This window comes from Podarcis cretensis, assembly GCF_951804945.1.
Source record: "Podarcis cretensis genome assembly, chromosome: 7".
Taxonomy (NCBI): Eukaryota; Metazoa; Chordata; class Lepidosauria; order Squamata; family Lacertidae; genus Podarcis; species Podarcis cretensis.
Window position 1 is genome coordinate 82849856 of NC_137176.1, and position 20403 is coordinate 82870258.

The 20403-nt window shown below is 43.9% G+C and overlaps 1 protein-coding gene across 4 annotated transcripts in view; it reads left to right on the forward strand.

Moving 5' to 3' along the window:
• Nucleotides 1-20403, forward strand: part of EFR3A (EFR3 homolog A) — an 87847-nt gene that overhangs the window by 51292 nt on the left and 16152 nt on the right. For all 4 annotated transcript variants that reach the window (XM_079984243.1, XM_079984244.1, XM_079984242.1 and 1 more), the window contains exons 11-18: nucleotides 2060-2224; nucleotides 3554-3668; nucleotides 8859-8910; nucleotides 9320-9492; nucleotides 12996-13071; nucleotides 14023-14184; nucleotides 14966-15097; nucleotides 15420-15487. In XM_079984243.1, the coding sequence (XP_079840369.1) occupies nucleotides 2060-2224; nucleotides 3554-3668; nucleotides 8859-8910; nucleotides 9320-9492; nucleotides 12996-13071; nucleotides 14023-14184; nucleotides 14966-15097; nucleotides 15420-15487 (943 nt within the window). The remainder of the gene's footprint in view (nucleotides 1-2059; nucleotides 2225-3553; nucleotides 3669-8858; nucleotides 8911-9319; nucleotides 9493-12995; nucleotides 13072-14022; nucleotides 14185-14965; nucleotides 15098-15419; nucleotides 15488-20403) is intronic.

Consider the following 20403-nt stretch of genomic DNA (forward strand, 5'->3'; position numbering starts at 1 on the left):
CAGCTCTCTTGAGTCAACTCCAAGTTGCAGATGCCTCATAGGGAATAGGCCCAAACCTGAGCCCCGGTTACCACCGTTATTGACAAGAAGATGGCAACTTTGGCTTTGTTAAGGCCTTAGCCCTTGTTGCAGACCACCATGCCCTTTGTCCAGGGAATACAGGTCCACACACACGGAGTCACAATAACAACAAGGCCTTCTGCCTGTCCTGGGACTTTATGGAGATCCCCTCTTGAGGCAGCCATAGATACCCATAGTTCGGCCTGGTCCCAGTGTGTTTGGTGGGTTCCGGCTGAGCCCTTCTGAGCCCTTTGACTCCCCAGTAGTTGCTTGCTGTAGGCTGTGGGGTTTGGGTAGGGACAGTTCTAGTGGTCCTCTGGGTGGCAGTTTTATGACCTTCAAAGGTCATAGCCAATGAGCTCATTCCCCAGTTATACCTTTCGCAGTAGAAAGCAAATAAAAAGTGGAGAATGGGTTCTCCATTAATGGTCCATGACTCTCTTCATAAGTTCTTATGAAGAACTTATAATTGAAACAGAACAAGGCTTCAAACTTAGACCATACGAGGAGACAAAAAATCTATTTACTAGTTGGTTGCAATATCACCAGGTGAATGGTTTGTTAAGTGAAGATAAAAAGAAAGTAGGATTTGAAGATAAAAAATCTAGGTTTAATGTGGAGGTGGTAGAGGGAAAGAGTAAAACACTGTCTAAGATATACGATATATTACTGGAGTGGTACACAAAAGATGAGGAGGTGAAGGAGGCGATGACAAAGTGGGCAATGGATGTTGGCTATAACATCAATTTTGAAAGGTGGTTGGAATTATGGAACAATAATACAAAGTTTACGGCATGTATAGCACTGAGGGAAAATATGTGGAAGATGATATATAGGTGGTATCATACGCCGGTGAAACTGGCCAAAATGTACAGGATAAAGAATAGAAGATGCTGGAAATGTGGTGAAGCAGAAGGTGACTTCTACCATATGTGGTGGTTATGTAATAAAGTGAAAGGATTTTGGGAACTAATTTACAATGAACTTAAAAAAATCTTTAAATACACTTTTCCCAAAAAACCTGAAGCCTTTCTGCTAGGAATGATAGGTAAAGAAATCAAAAAAGAAGATAAGATAATATTCCTCTATGCCACTACAGCCGCAAGAATTATGCTGGCACAAAACTGGAAAACGGAAACTATACCTAGTATAAGCGACTGGCAGGTTAAAATGGTGGAATATGCCGAGCTTGATAGATTAACAGGTAGAATTCGAGATCAAGATGAACAAAAATTTCATAAAAATTGGAGTAAATATTGGAAGTATATTGAAAATAAAGTGTAGAGGGCACTGGTGGTGTTGGAATAAATCTAACAGAGAATGATTAAATATTTAGGATTAAAAATAAAATACGAGAATGTAGTACTTATTCGATACTTACCAAAAGGGTGGAGGGGAGTCCAGGGCTCAATTAGAGTCCAAATATGAAGCTTTGTTTATTTTTTGATTATCATTACTATTATTGTTATTTATTTTATTTTATTTTTTAGAGCAATCAGGGGAGGGAATAATCATATTATGTAAAGGAATTATAATTTTTTTATATGTATATTGATATGCTTATTGGTATGTTGATTTTTGTATTGTATGCCTACACGGATATGTTTATTTGTAAAGTTTGAATAAAAAAGTATTTAAAAAAAATGGTCCATGACTCTCAGCGCATTTAGCTGAAGACTACATCTGTGGAGAATTTTTTCACTTTTTTGTGTTTAAGAAAGCTGAAGTAAGATGCCTCCATTCTTGACAATGTCCACTTGAAACAGAGAATCCAACATTTAAGAACATGAGAAGAGCTGGATCGCTGGATCAGGCCACAGGCCCACCTAGTCTAGCATTTGTTGCTCACAGTGGCCAACCAGATGAGTGCAACATCACACTCACTGCCAGTGATTCAAAGCCACTGGTATTCAAAGACGTACTTCTCCAAAATTTGGGTCCCATTGACCCACCCTTTCGTTCCCAAAGGTTGAAGCCATTGGTTTTCGTCTCTCCACAGGCCCAACTGTCTTAGAAGTGTTTAACACCTTACTGAAGCACCTGCGTTTCAGCGTCGATTTCGAATTAAGTGACAGACGTAGCTCAGTGAGCAGTGCCAGCTTCAATGCAAGTGCCAAGGAAAATGACGAGAGAATTGTCCAGAATGCTATCATTCAAACAATTGGTGAGTAATTTTAAATAGTTTCAAGGTTTCATTTGTGGGGTGGAGGCAAAAGAAGTCCTCTGAACTACCCCAGGATCTGCGGGTACAGGGCAGTATACAGATGTAAAATAAATAAAAGCAGCCATGATAATGATTAAAAAAATCATCATCATCATTATCGTTATTAAGGTGGGACATGGAGGTGAAGAGAATGTAATATTATTATTAGTAGTAGTAGTATTACAATTATTTGTTGTCTCCAATGCTAGTCCTACTTAGAGACACATTTCCATGAGTCCATGAGTCTACTCTTGAGTAAAACATAGCTGGATGTTTTTATTTATTACATTTGCTTGCAACGTTATGCAAAAGAAGAAGAAGAAGAAGTCTCAAGGCAACTTAAGCTGAAATAGGTAAAAGGTAAAGGTACCCCTGCCCGTACGGGCCAGTCTTGACAGACTCTGGGGTTGTGCGCCCATTTCACTCAAGAGGCCAGGGGCCAGCGCTGTCCGGAGACACTTCCGGGTCACGTGGCCAGCGTGACATCGCCGTTTACCTTCCCGCTGGTAAGCGGTCCCTATTTATCTACTTGCACCCGGAGGTGCTTTCGAACTGCTAGGTTGGCAGGCGCTGGGACCGAGCAGCGGGAGCGCACCCCGCCGCAGGGATTCGAACCGCCGACCTTTCGATCGGCAAGTCCTAGGCGCTGAGGCTTTAACCCACAGCGCCACCTGCGTCCTAAGCTGAAATACAACATACTAAAAACTAGGAAAACCAGAAAACGCCAAAAATGCTCATCCAGCGACATAACAATGGCAAATTAAAATAAAATAAAATAAAATAAAATAAAATAAAATAAAATAAAATAAAATAAAATAAAATAAAATAAAATAAAATAAAATAAAATAAAATAAGGACTTTTCAAAATTTCACAGTCTCTAGTCCTGATGTAGGAGTAATCCACATAGAGTAACCCCTTCGGATGCTGTTTGACTAAAACTCCCATCAGCTCCAGTCAGTAAGGCTGATGGTTGGGAATGATGGGAGTTGTAGTCCATTTGGAGAGCACCACATTGGCCACATCTGTCCTAATGCATGTTAACTGGAATATTTTGGGTTTCTTTTTCTTCTTAAAATCTAACAAATCATAACAGGAGAAGGAATTTTTTTATATGTAAATCAAGGAAAATAGCAAAAAAAGAGAAGTAAAATCATATGCATAATAAAATCCAGCCTGGGGAGACAGAACAATTACCAATTGCTGGTTTTTCATTCGGGGCAGAAGAAAATCCATTGCTGTTTGTTAATATTTCTTTCTGGAATTTTTTAAAAAAATATTTTTACACCTAGGTTTCTTTGGAAGCAACCTGCCAGACTACCATCGGTCTGAGATTATGTTGTTCATCATGGGGAAAGTTCCTGTTCTGGGAGCAACTTCACACACCCTGGACACAAGCCAGTTTGGGTTTGTTCAGATTGCTACATATTTGGGGCTTCCAGTGGGAAATTTGTTTATCCTAAAAGAGGCAGAAATAAAGGATGGCATGCTTTGCATACAGGCTTGGATCCTGAATACTATGTGCAGATGGAAGCATATAGAGAAGGGGCTTTTCCTATTTGTCCTTCCCCTTTGCAGCTTCTTGCTTCCCCCAGCCAAAGAAATTCTCTGGAGCATCAGGAACACACACAAACACAAACCAGGTTGGCATAGGTCAGGGAGGAATCACTCAAAATGGTGTGAAGAGACTTTGCGTGAACACAACCCAACTCTTAAAATAGACCTATTCTTTTTAATCTGATTTCCATAGAGAAAGTGTGTAGCCATAGGCGGTTTCCAATTTTGTCTGGGAAGCGAATAAAAACTGGAGAGAAATAGAATTGCACTATATATGCTGAAATATGGGTGGCGCTGTGGGTTAAGCCTAGGGCTTGCCGATCAGAAGGTCAGTTGTTCGAATCCCCGCAATAGGGTGAGCTCCCGTTGTTCGGTCCCAGCTCCTGCCAACCTAGCAGTTCAAAAGCAAGTCAAAGTGCAAGTAGATAAATAGGTACCACTCTGGCGGGAAGGGAAACGGCATTTCCGTGCACTGTTCTGGTTTGCCAGAAGCGGCTTAGTTATGCTGGCCACATGACCCGGAAGCTGTACGCCGGCTCCCTCGGCCAGTAAAGCGAGATGAGCGCCGCACCCCAGAGTCGTCCACAACTGGACCTAATGGTCAGGGGTCCCTTTACCTTTACCTTATGCTGCACCAAAGCAAAAGTATGTAAGAACATAAGCCATGCTGAATCAGAAAAAGGGCCCAGCATCCTGTTCTCACAGTGGCCAACCAGATCCCTCTGGGAAGCCCACAAACAGAAGCAGAGCACAAGAGCCCCCTCCCCACCTGCAGTTCCCAGGAAATGGTATTGAGAGGCATACTGCCTCCATCTGTATAGGTAGAACTTAGCCAACATGGTTAAAAGGTAAAGGTAAAGGTACCCCTGCCCGTACGGGCCAGTCTTGACAGACTCTGGGGTTGTGCGCCCATCTCACTCAAGAGGCCAGGGGCCAGTGCTGTCCGGAGACACTTCCGGGTCACGTGGCCAGCGTGACATCGCTGCTCTGGCGAGCCAGAGCCACACACGGAAACGCCGTTTACCTTCCCGCTGGTAAGCGGTCCCTATTTATCTACTTGCACCCGGAGGTGCTTTCGAACTGCTAGGTTGGCAGGCGCTGGGACCGAGCAGTGGGAGCGCACCCCGCCGCAGGGATTCGAACCGCCGACCTTTCGATCGGCAAGCCCTAGGCGCTGAAGCTTTAACCCACAGCGCCACCTGCGTCCCAGCCAACATGGTTAGTGTAGCCTTATCTTCCACAAATATGTCTCATCCTCTTTTGAAGACATCCAAGTGGGTGGTCATCACTACCTCCTGTGAGAGTGAATTTCACAGTTCAGCTGTGCGTCATGTGAAGAAGTACTTCATTTTATTGGTCCTGAATCTTCCAACATTCAACTTCATTGAATGTTTCTGAGTTTTGGTATAATGAGAGAAGGTTGTAAACCTTATCTAGTCACCTACGGCTGGTGAGAATCTCTTTCTTGGTTGTTTTATTTTCTCCCTTTTATGCCACAACTAGCTGACATAGATAGAGAGATATGGAGTCGCAGACCATTCAAGACCTAATAGCTTCTGTAGATTTCTTTGCAAGATTCTAATAAAAGAGCCATTATTTCCAACATCCCCCTTTTGCAGCTTGCCAGTCTCATTGGTGTTTGCCATCAGCTGTTTAAGATAAGTTTGCAAGTGTGTTTTGAGAGATGTTTTTATTATTGAACAAGAATACTTTGTTTTCTTTTACAGCATGATTGGGGGGGGGGAATCATTTTTTCTTGTTTACACTTGAATTTATTGGCTCACTGAGCCCTTTCCAGTCCTGTGTTGCTATGTTGAGCCTTCCGATCACCTACCAAATTAATTTCCCTCTCCAATAATTCGTGAGGGACCCGTCCAGCCATATAGAATGTGGTTAACTGGAAACACCTTCTGCTTTCTATAAAACTAAAAATTCTGACCAGTGTGGTAGAAGGCTGCCTATTTTGGCCTCGATTGATTCTGTAGGCTTCTGAGAAATGCTTTCTAGAGGAGGATGGTGCTGATAAACAGGCTTCTGGTGGAAATGAATAATTCAGAATCATTCAGCTTCGTTCTCTGCTCATCGATTTTCAGACGGGGAGTCACGAAGCAGCGAACCTAAGGCACTCGGGATGATTCCTGTTGTGATGGGGATTTTATTCCTCCGTAAATTCAAATCATCAATACATAGTTATATTTTATTCATTGCTTTTCTAAGGAAACCACCAGACTCCCATGGCTTTTTATTTTAATTGGGCATATCAGCCTCTAGAACTCTTTATCGGTCTGGCTCTTTTCTCTGCTGCATACAAAGGAGCAGACCTCTCTTAGCCTCTTGGTAATTTTTTTCTTTGAATGAGGCTAGCAAATGATGCATAATATACTAGTGTACAACATCTTAAAAAGCAGAGACATCACCTTGCCAACAAAGGTCCATATAGTTAAGGCCATGGTTTTCCCAGTAGTGATATATGGAAGTGAGAGCTGGACCATAAAGAAGGCTGATCGCCAAAGAATTGATGCTTTTGAATTCTGGTGCTGGAGGAGACTCTTGAGAGTCCCATGGACTGCAAGAAGATCAAACCTCTCCATTCTGAAGGAAATCAGCCCTGAGTGCTCACTGGAAGGACAGTTCCTGAAGTTGAGACGCCAATACTTTGGCCACCTCATGAGAAGAGAAGACTCCCTGGAAAAGATCCTGATGTTGGGAAAGATGGAGGGCACAAGGAGAAGGGGACGACAGAGGACAAGATGGTAGGACAGTGTTCTCGAAGCTACCAGCATGAGTTTGACCAAACTGCGGGAGGCAGTGGAAGACAGAAGTGCCTGGCGTGCTCTGGTCCATGGGGTCACGAAGAGTCGGACACGACTAAACAACTAAACAACAACAACAACGTACTAGTGTGCAACTGAGGACTGTCCAGATAGCAGTTGCTCTCCCCAACCCTCTACCACATAGTTTCATGCTGCAGAGAGAAGCGATAAGTGGTCCGAAGCAAATTGTGCTCCGCTGTTCACTACTTCTGATTCTGCAGTGCCATTCTGGTTTTGCTAATCCATCTCAGGTCTGAGAGTTCATCATCAGAATCATTAGTGTTGTCCTCTTGCTTCAGGGTGTCACCCACTTTGAACTTACGTGATGCCCCCTGCCGAACCCCCCAAAATATGTTTGTCTTTTTTTTTTTAATAATATTTATTAAGGTTTTGCATAATAAAACAAATATCACAATCAGAAAAAAAGAAAAAGAAAAGACAATCAAAAACAGCACAGTTTAAAAATGAAAAAAAGAAGGGATAATCAGAAAAAAAACTAAAAACAGAAAAAAAAATTATTTCTTGCTTACTGTCTTTATAGCCCTCTTTCCTGACTTCCTCACATCTCCCTTTTCTGTGTTCCCCTTTACACAATCAAATTCAGCAATTCCCTACCCTCTTTCCAGTCTTATTCAATATTATACACTTCAACCTATTATGCCTTTGGTTTCCTTTCCTTTTAAAACCATTTATCACATGTTGTTTATAACTTAATCCTTTATATCATTTGTTTAGTCTCGAACCCCCCAAAATAATACCGTTCTTTTGGATGGGACCTAAATAGAGCATCAACAGTTTCAAAGGACATGGGGATATTTTGAGGATTCAAAGGGTCAAAGTCCCTCTCTTGTCTTCTACTTCAACCTTTAAGGAAGGAGGTCAGCAGCAGAAGGTCTCTTCAAAGCCAGAAAAGTCTGACAGGTGTCTCTTCCTTCCTGGTAGCCAAAATTAATGGGCCTTGGCAACATAGTGACACTACAGTGGTACCTTGGGTTACATACGCTTCAGGTTACAGACTCCGCTAACCCAGAAATAGTGCTTCAGGTTAAAAACTTTGCTTCAGGATGAGAACAGAAATCGTGCCCCGGCAGCGCGGTGGCAGCAGGAGGCCCCATTAGCTAAAGTGGTGCTTCAGGTTAAGAACAGTTTCATGTTACGAACGGACCTCCGGAACGAATTAAGTACTTAACCTGAGGTACCACTGTACTGGTCTCTTTTTCCACTTAGGAACACGAGGTGTATATAAGATGAATCTCAACTTGGGAGTTAAGCGGGATATAAAGACATCAAATGTTGGATCAATCCATCAACCTCCGATGGATGTTTAAGAAGGATTGGGTCCTGCATCACTTTCGCTGCGTGTGTCGGCCTAGCATATTGGTAGCAGATATATATACAGTGGTACCTCGGCTTACAAACACCTCAGGTTACAAACACTTTGGGTTACAGACTCCGCTAACCCAGAAGTAGTACCTCGGGTTAAGAACTTTACCTCAGGATGAGAACAGAAATCGTGCACCAGTGGCGCAGCAGCAGCAGGAGGCACCATTAGTTAAAGTGGTACCTCAGGTTAAGAATGGTTTCAGGTTAAGAACAGACCTCTGGAATGAATTAAGTTCGTAACCAGAGATACGACTGTACAGACATTCACCACTGCCATGGTCAAGGCATGCTTAGAGTGCAGCAAGAGTCCAAGACTCTGCTTCTCTCACCGCAACCTTTCCACAGCTATTCCTGGCTGTTGCTTTAAAATTGCTAGATACCGCCACTTTCTGGCGAGGCAAATGTGGAAACACAGAACACTGTCTTTCCATCTCTTTACACCGAGGCTGTTACAATGTTGGCTGCTCAGCTCGCAAATCACTGGTTGGTGCGTTGGCTGGGAAACAAACCCAGGTCAACTGCTTGGAAGGCAGTTATGCTCACCACTTCGGCCTTCAGAGTTCTCGTTTGAATATGAATGACCTAGGCATCACTTCTGCTGGTCAGTGTGGATTTTAACTAAAATCCAACAATTTACAGCATTTTGCTCCTTGGGCCACATGGATTCTTCCAACTTTTGCTTCTGTTCTGAGGCTTACTATTCCAGCTTGCCATTTTATCTTAACATTTATCAAGTTCTGCATCCCACCACCAACAACTATGAAAGTTGTTATTGTTTATCTCTTTAAGAGAGAAATAAGTGTTGATTCAAATTAACTTTGGTTTCCCCCTCCATTTCCTTTAGGGATTTGGGAACCAGGCGAATTCAAATTATGTTGCTGAGATCGTTACTGATGGTAAGTGATGGAGGAAATTGACATGATGGCTTTTATGTCCTTATTTTAAAAGATCCATCTTACAGCATGGCTAAGCAGGCAGAATAGCCACTTCTTTAAACTCGAAGCAAAAGTAAATGAGAGTGGTGTTTTCCATAGGACTAGTCTACATGTGCAAATACTTTTGCAAATTACTTGTCTGGTTATCTGTGAGAAATGCTGAGAATGGAGTAGGCAGGGGGGTTTTTTTTGCTGTTGAATGGGCTCAGCTTTCCCTTGTGCAGTTTGTGCAGCTGAATGGACACAGCTCCAGCCTGCATAATTTGTTCAGTTAAATGGGCACAGCTTTTGTACCCAGCTTTTCGCTGTGTGATTTGGCTGAATCTTTTCTTTGGTGACTTCTCTTTATCTTTTCTTTGATTCTCACCAGGTCACAACAGGATACAGTGCCAAGACCATTTCTGCTGCCCTGCCTGCTCCTTTTCTGGATCCTTTGCTCTCTCCTTCACTCATGGATGACTCTGAACTCAGACAGCTGGTCCTAGAAATACTGCACAACGTTATTGATCGGCACGACAACCGAGTGAAGCTCAGAGGGATAAGGTGAATGCTCGAGTCTGACAGGGTCTCAGTTGAGTCCCTATGCAACAGTAGCTCATGCCAGTGTACCATGGGAATCTCGGATGTAGATGCTAAAATTGGTGGCATGCACAAAGAGATTAATCCATCTCTGCCAAAACTCCCATTAACTATGTTCCTTCTGCAGTTCGTGCATTCTTATAAAGCAGTGGGGAAGAAGTTTGTTTGGTCTGCGTTTTGATGCAAACCTATTTAATTTGCAGTTCTCAGGCAGGAAGTGAAGCAAAACACAACTGTCATTCGAAATCTCCACTTCTCCAAACAATTGTGGTGCAACTCCCCAACCAAGATGTGTGCACATGCTAATTTAAATGACATACAAAACTACTATATTATATTGGGCAAAATTCCTGGGTAACTGTACCTGAATTTTTGTGTGGAATATTTAAAGGGAGGGGAATCACAAATGGATGCAGAAATGGGGCGAAGTGACTTAAGATTTGGGAAAATAAGAAACAGAGATTGGCAGATGCTGTTGAATTTGCAGTGTCCCAAGCACAGCGGAATGATGAGGAGTACGTGCCACATACTCTATATTACTTTATTTACACTTCAAAGCTGGTAGATTACAGAAAAACATCTTGCCTCTGCCGGAGCAGAGAAAGCATCCTCTCTCCTCTAAAGCACGGAGAGAACACAGTGAGAACAGTGAAAAACAGGAAACCAGTGTACGTCACATCCAGTCTCCTTTCCCGTGAGAAACTCCAACAGCAACTCTGACTGGAATGTAAACATTGTCTTGTGACAAGCATTTCGCTGCACAGTGAAGAGAGCAGAAACCAACAGATGCATCCATCCCTCCCCAGAGATAGGCAGGGCTTTAGACCACAGTAGTGTGGATCAGGGGATGCAGGTGGTGCTGTAGGTTAAACCACAGAGCCTAGGACTTGCCGATCAGAAGGTCGGCGGTTCAAATCCCTGCGGCGGGGTGAGCTCCTGTTGCTCAGTCCCAGCTCCTGCCAACCTAGCAGTTCAAAAGCACATCAAAGTGCAAGTATATAAATAGGTACTGCTCTGGCAGGAAGGTAAATGGCGTTTCCGTGCGCTGCTCTGGTTCGCCAGAAGCGGCTTAGTCATGCTGGCCACATGACCCGGAAGCTGTACGCCGGCTCCCTGGGCCAATAAAGCGAGATGAGCGCCGCAACCCCAGAGTCGGTCACGACTGGACCTAATGGTCTGGGGTCCCTTTACCTTTAGTGTGGATCAAAGTCCATCCATCCTGCTATAAATCTGCCCCCCATCCTGCTTCACTTTTGCTCCTCTTGTTGTTGTCTTCCAAGGAAAGGAGTAAAAGGTGGAGAGGGACCAAACATTGTCCATGTCAGATTGTCAGGTAGGTGGTCCGGCCCAAAACAGATAAACATTAATGTTTATCAGGTCCTTGGAGGCCTTCAGGCCTGGTGCATGGCATTTATGACATTTCTATGGTCTTGGGACCCAGTCCAGCCCAGATTAATTTTCTAGGTGTCCAGAAGACAATCACTATGGATTGTTTCCAAAGTATGTTGAGAAGAGTGGTGGCTGATTTCTAGGAATGCCAGCAGAGTTGCACCTAGCTGAGCCCTAGGAATATAACCCATCACACTTGCCACCATTTGCCTTGTCCTGAAAGACCTACATTGGTTCCCAGTACATTTCTGAGCACAATTTAAAGTGCTGGTGGTGACCTTTTAAAGCCCTAAATGGCCTCAGCTCAGTATACCTCAAGGAGCATCTCCACCACCATCGTTAAGACACTGAGGTCCAGCTCCGAGGGCCTTCTGGCAGTTTCCTCTCTGCGAGAAGTGAGGTTACAGGGAACCAGGCAGAGGGCCTTCTCAGTAGTTGTACCCACCCTGTGGAATGCCCTCCCATCAGGTGTCAAGGAAATAAACAACTATCTGACTTTTAGAAGGCATCTGAAGGCAGCCCTGTTTGGGGAAGTTTTTAATGTTTAATGTTTTACTGCTTTAATAATAATAATAATAATAATAATAATAATAATAATAATATTCTGTTGGGAGCCACCCAGAGTGGCTGGGGAAACCCAGCCAGATGGGCAGGGTATAAATTATTATTATTATTAGTAGTAGTAGTAGTAGTAGTAGTAGTAGTAGTAGTATTATCTCGTGGGGAAATGCTAAGCTGGATCCAAGGGTGCACTTCCATATGTGGGGCGCCAAAGCTAAAAGTGAGTGCAGCCCCACGCCCTTCTCTTTCTCCTTGGAGACAGACCCATTCAAATGAATGGACTTAAATGTGTCATGCCCACTGATGTTGGTGGGTCCTCTCTGTGCTTGACTTATTTGGATCCAGCCCCCTTTCCACTCTCTCCTTTGTTTTTTCCTTGTGGTCATCCACATGAAATCGAGCCCAGGGCCCCAGTTTGGCCTGTCCATGCATTAAAGACTGTACAGATTAAATGAGACTAAATCCATAGATATTCTTCCACTCGTGTCGCCTCTTATGCAAGCAGAAGCCCAAGAACTGCTCCTTGCAGGAATTCTAGTGCAAACGTCCGTGTTACAATTTTGTTTCTGCTCATGGTGGTTCTTTGGATTCATTCCTCTAGCCATAGATGTGGTAGCCCAGGCTATTTGTAGTTTTGTTCTGAGTTCTGGTTTCCACATCTAACCTCCTAAAGGCAGGCAATTAATAATGAACTACCAGCCTCAAACCTAGAATTGTTTGGGTACTTTAAGAAACCAAGGAAATCAGTGCAGTTTTGAAGGGTTTGGTCCGCCATCTTGATTGAAAATGGTATCTGGTTGTATCCAGTCATCGATGAAAACCTGCTCCTTGATCTCAGGAACCGTCATGCAAAATTTGGTCTCAATATCATAGCTGTCAACTTTTCCATTTTCTTGCGAGGAATCCTATTCGGAATAAGGGAATTTCCCTTAAAAAGAGGGAAACGTTGACAGCTATGCTCAATATCTTAAGAGGTGTCCAGCTTTGTAAGTGAACAAGGTTTCAAAATATATAGCAAATAAGAGAAAACTACAGTAACAAATTATGTTTTCCAACTGTGATCAATAGATGCCATTTTTCTTCTGTTTTCCATGTTCCATTTTGTCAGCGAAGAGAGGAAAAGTGCAGAAATGTAACAGTTGAATGTTTTTCATGCAGCAATTGATAATTTTGTTATCCAGGTGTCCTGCCCTGAATGTTAAATAGCTCTTCCAAATTGCTCCTGGTTTAATTAAGCTTGTAATTATATTTTTGTTTTATACAAAACATAAAATGGACTATTCCTGTACTGAGTCATAATTACTTATTCCCCCCCCCCTTTTTTTGAATAGGAAATCTATTGTTATTGCAAAATGTGGGTTAATTAAAATGGAGATGACTTCAAAAATGCCTGGATAAATTAAATACTTTTCACAGCATGATTCCGAGTGTTCCCATGGCTGAGAAGTAATTTGCTTGCAAATTATAATTATTAATGCTGTTTTGACAAAGTAACATACTGTTTTGTGTCTGCGCAGAATAATACCTGATGTTTCGGATCTAAAGATAAAACGGGACAAAATTTCAAGGCAAGATGCGAATTTCATCAAAAAGGTAATAATATCATTAAAGATCAAACCAATTGTTAGAAGAAAGAGATGTTGCATACTGTTAGGTAAGGGATATAGGGACTCACTGCTCTGTGGGTAGAACCTGTGATTTCAGTGTAGAAGGGCCCAGAATTTATTTTTTGCATCTCCTCTGAATGTAAAGTCTAGTAACAGAGCTGTGCTTCTGCCAGGCAGAATTGACAGTTATGGGCTAGATGAAGATAAGATGAGCCCTGCTGGGTCAGACCAAAGGCTCAGCTGGTTAGTATCCTGTTCTCTTGGTGGTTTACCATGAGAAGCTGCCTTGAGTCCCAGTCTGGGGAAAAGGCAAGCTAGAAATAAATATAACAATATTATTATCATCACCTACAACTCCCATCAACCTTGACGTTTGGCTCCGCTGGCTGGGACTGATGGGAGTCGCGTTCCAAAATATCTGGAGGGCCACTTAATTGAAGAGGCTGCTCTGGCTTTGGTAGAAGCCAATACCTGTATTGTGAATGTGCACCAAGTATTACCTAGTGGCTCCTCAATGGCTCCAAAAAACCTGACATAAACATGCGAACATAAGGAGAGCCTGCAAGATTGGGTCAATGGCCCATCTAGTCCAGCATGCTGTTCTTACAGTGGCTGGCCAGATGCCTGTGGGAAACCAACAAGCAGAACATAAGCCCAAGAGCCCTCTCCCCTCTCGTGGTTTCCAACAATTGGTATTTGAAAGCATTGCTGGCTAGAACTGTCGAGGCAGAAGATAGCCGTCATGGCTACCAGCCATTGATGGCCACCTCCTCCATGAATTTGTCAATTCCCTTTCAAAGCCATCCAACTTGGTGGCCATCACAGCCTCCTGCGATGGAGCAAGTTCCATAGTTTGAGTATGTGTAAAGAAGTCATTTCTTTTATCCTAAATCTTCCAGCAAAAACCTTAATCAAGACTCCTCTCTGCTCTCTCTAGCATGGGCAGCAGCTGTATAGGCATGTCTACTTAGGATGTAAGGAAGAGGACAATGTCCAGAAGAACTTTGAGCTTCTCTACACAACGCTGGCTCTCATGACAATTGAACTAGCCAATGAAGAAGTGGTCATTGACCTCATCAGAGTGGCTATCGCCTTGCAGGTAGGGCTTTCGAAGTGCATCTAGGTGGCTTTGTTGATATCATGTCAACGGATTGGAATCTGTATTTCTGATCAAGAATGGTGTGCTTATTTTGTATGCTTCGAATCTACTTGCTGCATCATTTTGCGCCTTGAGAACCTCACCTTCTTTTTGTACATGCTGTGGTTTCAAAATAAAGCTTAGTTAATGTGTAGAGCAGGCTCAGAAATGAGAAGGGGGCAGTACAGTGTTCCCAGTGTTCATGGGATGGATGGGTAGGGGGCTTTTCTGATACCTGTCCATCACAGTTGTTGCATTCTAGGATCCTACCTGCCTATTGTTCTAGGATCCAAGCTTAGTACATAACATTTTTATTGCTTCTTTTCTTTCTAATGTTGTATTCTATTGCTGGTGTTTTTCACCGACTACCCCCCCCCCTACCCCCGACCACCTGAACAAAGCTCCTGAATGACTGACGGTCCATGGACCACAGTTTGGGAACCCTTGCTCCAATACACTGTCAGATCATAACTACCCATAACTGTTTTAAGATGTGTTGTGCACTGCACAAGCTATTAAGACTAGTTTGTCCTGCAAAATAAATAAATAAATAAATAAATAAATAAATAAATAAATAAATAAAACTTGGACTGACTTCTCCACTCAAAAGACTTAACAGTGACCTGGGACAGGGGGAAAAACTGTTTTACCTTCCTGGCTCTTAGTCTTTTCACCCATATGAAAAAAATATGACCAATGCCAGTCTTGAATGAGGTTCCCTCCTCCCTTTCTTCCATTGTAGGACATTGCAATCCTTAATGAAGACAACTTGCCCATGTTCCATCGCTGTAGTGTGATGGCAGTGGTAGCCGCATACCTCAACTTCCTAAGCCAGATGATCGCTGTTCCTGCTTTTTGCCAACATGTTACTAAGGTGCTGTATCGCTTCTGATTTTCGCGGGTGTGCCTTGCATTGATACACTAGCAGAACTGCCCCCCCGGCTTGGCTAAATCAAGAGCCCAAAGCAAATTTGGGTTGAGGGTTACTTGTAATATGTATGGACTGCAGAGACAGGCCACTGTGAGTGACAGCAGGCATGGGCTGGGGCTTACAGGAAGCAGGCTCGTCCCTCAAACACGTCGTCCACACTTGCAGTGCATATTTATTTATTTATTTGCAAACATATACATTTTAACATAGAATGCAAAGTGAGAAAATCGTCAAACGCTGTCTTGTTTTTCCGCTCGTGTTGCAGGTCATTGAAACCAGACATGTAGAAGCACCCTATTTTTTACCCGAAACAATTTTCAGAGAGAAGTGCAAGTATGTGAAATTTTAAACAACTCGTAAAACATGAGAACCAGTAATGTTTTTGACTTAAGGACTGTGGAAGACCATCTCTGTTGCTGGCATGTCTAGTTAAAGGGCAGTGAGGACAGATCTTCTGCCCAAGACCCTGGAGAGCCTCTGAAACTCAGAGTAGACAGTACTGGGCTGGGTGGACAAAATAGAATCATAGAATTGCAGAGTTGGAAAGGACTGTGAGGGTCATCTAGTCCAACCTCCTGCAGTGCAGGAATCTTTTGCCCAATGTGGGGCTTGAACTCATGACCCGGAGATTAAGTGTCTCATGCTCTACCAACTGAGCCATCCTCAAAACCTATTTGGTGTTTCGCAACTCTCTGACTAGTTGCAGGACCTTAGCCAGACCTAGCAGAGTAAACGCAGAATCCATGGAAGCAATTGGCGACTTGGCTGCAGGCAGGATGGACGAAGCAGAAACCAGGTGTTTATTATATAAAGTGGACTATTTACAGGAACAGAAGAGAACACAGATCTTTAGCTAACTCTCTCATACCCAACTCAAAACTCTCAACCTCCAACTCCTACACTCAACCTCGTACTAACACACATTCCAGTTAGTAGGCCATTAATCATTATTCCCATGAGAGAGCTTGACCAATCATGGAGCTGTCTCCATGCCTCTGTATCACCAGGCATACTTACTCCTTCACATTGCCTTTTGGCTGTCTGCCAAACCCTAATTGAGTCTGTGTGAGTAGCTGCACGTATTCAGATTCCCAACACTGTGTTCCCCAGGTTTTAATGCAAGAGTGGGGGAGCTTTCTCAATCCCTTCTGAGCAATCTCTTGGAGCCAGATTCCAGTGTCAGGCAGAACCAGAGGCAAAAGTGTGCAGAGCAATCAATGCAAATCTTACCTTTGTGCAATAGTTTAGTTTTGACGCACACATGCATCCTGCTCTGCTCTGTATCCTCCATTCAGACAAGCAAGAGACATTATCAGAATTCAAAGACACATTCTAGCCAGGTACAAACACTCCAGGTGTGAAGCAGGGCCAGTGAGGGGTGTGGCCTGTGGAGAAGGGGTGTGGCTTGGTAGAAAGGCCTGGAAGGCACATCCCTGGTCTTGTTGGTGCTAAATACTACAGTGGTACCTCAGGTTACAGACGCTTCAGGTTACAGATGCTTCAGGTTACAGACTCCGCTAACCCAGAAATAGTACCTCAGGTTAAGAATTTTGCTTCAGGATGACAACAGAAATCGCCCACCGGCGGCGCAGTGGCAGCGGGAGGCCCCATTAGCTAAAGTGGTACCTCAGGTTAAGAATAGTTTCAGGTTAAGAACAGATCTCCGGAAAGAATTAAGTTCAGAATTCAGGGCCGGTCAGAGGTATGTGCCTATCTCTCCAGGCACCGGCTGAATTCTTTCGACCTCCCTCCGGCGACTCCCGGTAGGAAAAACACACGAGGTCCGTTCCGGCGATTTTCCTCAGGCTGTGAGAAAAACACACCAAACTGCTTCTCCTCCTCCCTGCTCTCCAGCATATCCCCAGGGAGGGGAATCAGACACAGACAGAAATGTATCTACATGTTTTATTCCTGTCTTCAGCAGTCATATAGAGAAAACATGTCTGCTCTGTTCAACAAACAGAGAGAAACTCCACCCATGTACATCCTGTACAGGTCATATGACACACACACTGAGCTAACATCCGGTGCTCAGTACAGAATGGACTGCCCCTTTGTTTCCATGGCAACAGTCACATACTTCCTGTTTGGCTTTCCAGCCACAAGCAGCAGACTTGGCTGCTATAGCCTTTGCTTGCTGCAGCATTGCTGCTTTAGAATAACATACTCCCCCTAAAGTATCAATGCGTGCTGCGAGCAAAGCGTCATCCAGAGAAGAAAACAAACAGTTGTTATACTTATAACACTCCCCTGTTGTTTCAGTTCCACCCTTGGAACTACTCGCCACTGGTTTTACCAATGTACCTCTCTGGTTGTGTGACTTCCAAGGAATGAGTGCTTCTGCATTACCTTGGTTAGCAACTCTCTGTTGTGCCTTTGTCTCTGACTCAGACACAGCTTCAATTTGACCTTGGTCGTTTACAACAGCAACACATGCAATAGCTAGGTTGGCAAACTCTTGTGAATACCTCTTGGGTGGTACACCCTTCGTTGCTCTCTCAGACCTACGTAAGAGGTGCTGCTCTCCCTTGCTTTCTGGTTCAGCCTCTGAGCTCTCTGGAGAACCAGTACTAAGCTTAATCAGTGGTTCATCCTCCTCTTCTGAGGGTCTAGTCATTGTGTGAGATTTCCTCTCAATGACTGTGACAACTGAGCTGTCTGAGCTATCGCTGTCATCATCAGTACTACTGAACTCAATAAGATCAAACTCATCATCATCATCATAATCATCATCATCTCCTGTGGGAAATGTGTGAACAATCACTCTCTCCTGTTCAGGAGCACTCTCTAGGAATTTTGTGAGAATCACCTGACCAGATTCAGACAAAATTACTCTGTAGAGACCCTTTTCATAACCCACAAAAATGCCTCTGGCATTCTTTACTCCACCTGGAGCTTCTGTTCTCACATGAGACCCAAAAACCTTGAAATGGGCAACAGAAGGTTTTCTGTGGAACAGTTTCTCAAAAGGAGAACATCCCAAGTCTTTTGAAACCTTTCTCAACCACGTGTAACAAAATGACATTAGTGACTCAGCCCAGTACTCATGTGGCAGATGTGAACTAAGCAATTGCGCTTCCATTCCCTTTTGCAATTCTTTGTTCACCCTAACACAGACACATCTGTTCCAAGCTTCTTCGGAAGCTGCAATTTTGTGTCTTATCCCTTTCTTCTTCAGGAACCTCTGGAAATCCTGTAAGAGAAAAATTGGCTTCTCATCTGTGCAAAGACAATCTATGTCAGCATCATGCATATTTTTAACCTTGTCACAAAACTCTTTAAACCTTTCTAAGGCTTCTTTCGGTCTCTCCAAAAGATAAATCCAGACAAAACCTGTAAAAGAATCAACACATATTAGGTAATACTTTGCATTGCCTCTAGATGGTGCTAAAGGACCAATCACATCAGCATACACCCGCTGAAATGCCTTGTCAACCCTCGAGGTGACCTGCTTGGCGTTCTTTTCAGCTACACCTGCAAGAGAAATCATGTTAGAATCACAGGAATTACATTCCATGTAATCACTTTGATCAAAAGTCAACAAATACAGTCCATCTTTCTCTTTGGCAGAAAGATTCGACTCTCCATCTTTGTAGATCTCGCAGTGTTGATCATCATAGGACAGTTTTAGTCCCTTCTTGGCAATCTGCGAAACGCTGAGCAGATTGTACTTCAACTCTGGAACCAAATAAACATCGTTTATAGTCAAGTTCAGACTTTTAAGATACACAGTCCCAATTCCGGTGGCTTCCAGCTCTTGACCGTTGGCTTGTTGTACAACGAAGCTTTGCTTCTTAAACGACGAAAACAAATCCCTGCGATGGGTCATGTGAACCGTCGCTCCCGTGTCTAAAATGAAGGAATTCCCCACTTGTGGTGTGGCTTTTAGGGACATCAAAGCCTTTGCAGGCTTCGCCTGTGACTTGGCACGACTTCTGCCTGACGCCTCAGACTTCGTGGAGCTTCTCTTGGCTCCTTTGTTCTGACGTGGCTTCCTGCAGTACCGCTGAAGATGCCCAGTCTGTCCACAATTGTGGCATCGGACAACGTTCAAAGCTACGGCGTCTCCTCCAGTAGCTACAGCAGTGGGGGTGTCTGAACTCCGTTCTTCACTCCCCCTGTCCTTGACTTCCAGGGCGGCAAGCCTGTCATGTTCGTTCAGGACCACGGCAAAGACCCTGTCCGAAGTCAAATCTTGCGCTGGGAGAGACCCCAGCTGACTGGCAACCGTTTTGTAAGTCTGATTCAGGCTGTTGATCACCATGAAGCAAAACACTTCCTCATCCAGACGGAAATTGCGCTCCACCATCTGCTGACGCAAAAATTTCATTTCCGTCAGGTGCGCTTGAACATCTCCATCAGGCGCAAGCCTCAGGTTAGTCAGCTTCTCAAAATACAGCAACGCTGAAGAACCTGCATCTCTCTGATGTGTCCTTCTCAGCGTGTCCCAAACATCTTTCGCGTGCTGTAAATCTTGTATATGAATAAGCTGAGAATCTGACACGCACAGAATTATAGCAGTTCTGGCCTTCACATCCTGTGACTCCCAAGGACGCGTTGGTGCTGCAGGGATGGGGTTCTCAATCACCCCAAACAGTCTCTGATTCTGCAGCAGGGCCTTCATCTTAATAGACCAAGATGCATAATTGTCACTGGTCAAAAGGGGTGGAGAAGGCAGGCCTTCCCCCTTCTTGGCATCCATTTTGAGTCCTTGCATTGACTCTCAAACACAAGCCTCTAAAATCCAATAGCTGGCTTGTTTACACTCTGTGCACCTGGCAGCTCTAACACTGGCCGCTTGGAAAGTCCCTTTCCAACAGTTCCTTTGTAAAGGCCTAGTCAAAACACGACTTCCAGCCCTTATCTTGAAACTGGCCTGCGTTGCTTAGCAACCACATTCCTTTCCTTGGACAGGAAAAACCACAGGAATGTTTGGAATGCAGACTCTTCTCTCTCGGAGCTGTTTTTCCCAAACGTTGCTCCCATGAAGCAGAGAATTAATCCATCTGCATTCACACTCTTAAGCCCGAAAATCTCATACCTGGGCTCCGTAGCTTGGCTTTCAGCTTCTTCTGGTCAGCTTCTAGCTGCAGAGAATCAGCCTCCATCTCAGGCTTCAATGGAGAGGGATGAATACAGCCTCCTTGATGCAGACTCCCATGGATCGTAGCAACCGTCAACTGCTACCAATGTCAGAATTCAGGGCCGGTCAGAGGTATGTGCCTATCTCTCCAGGCACCGGCTGAATT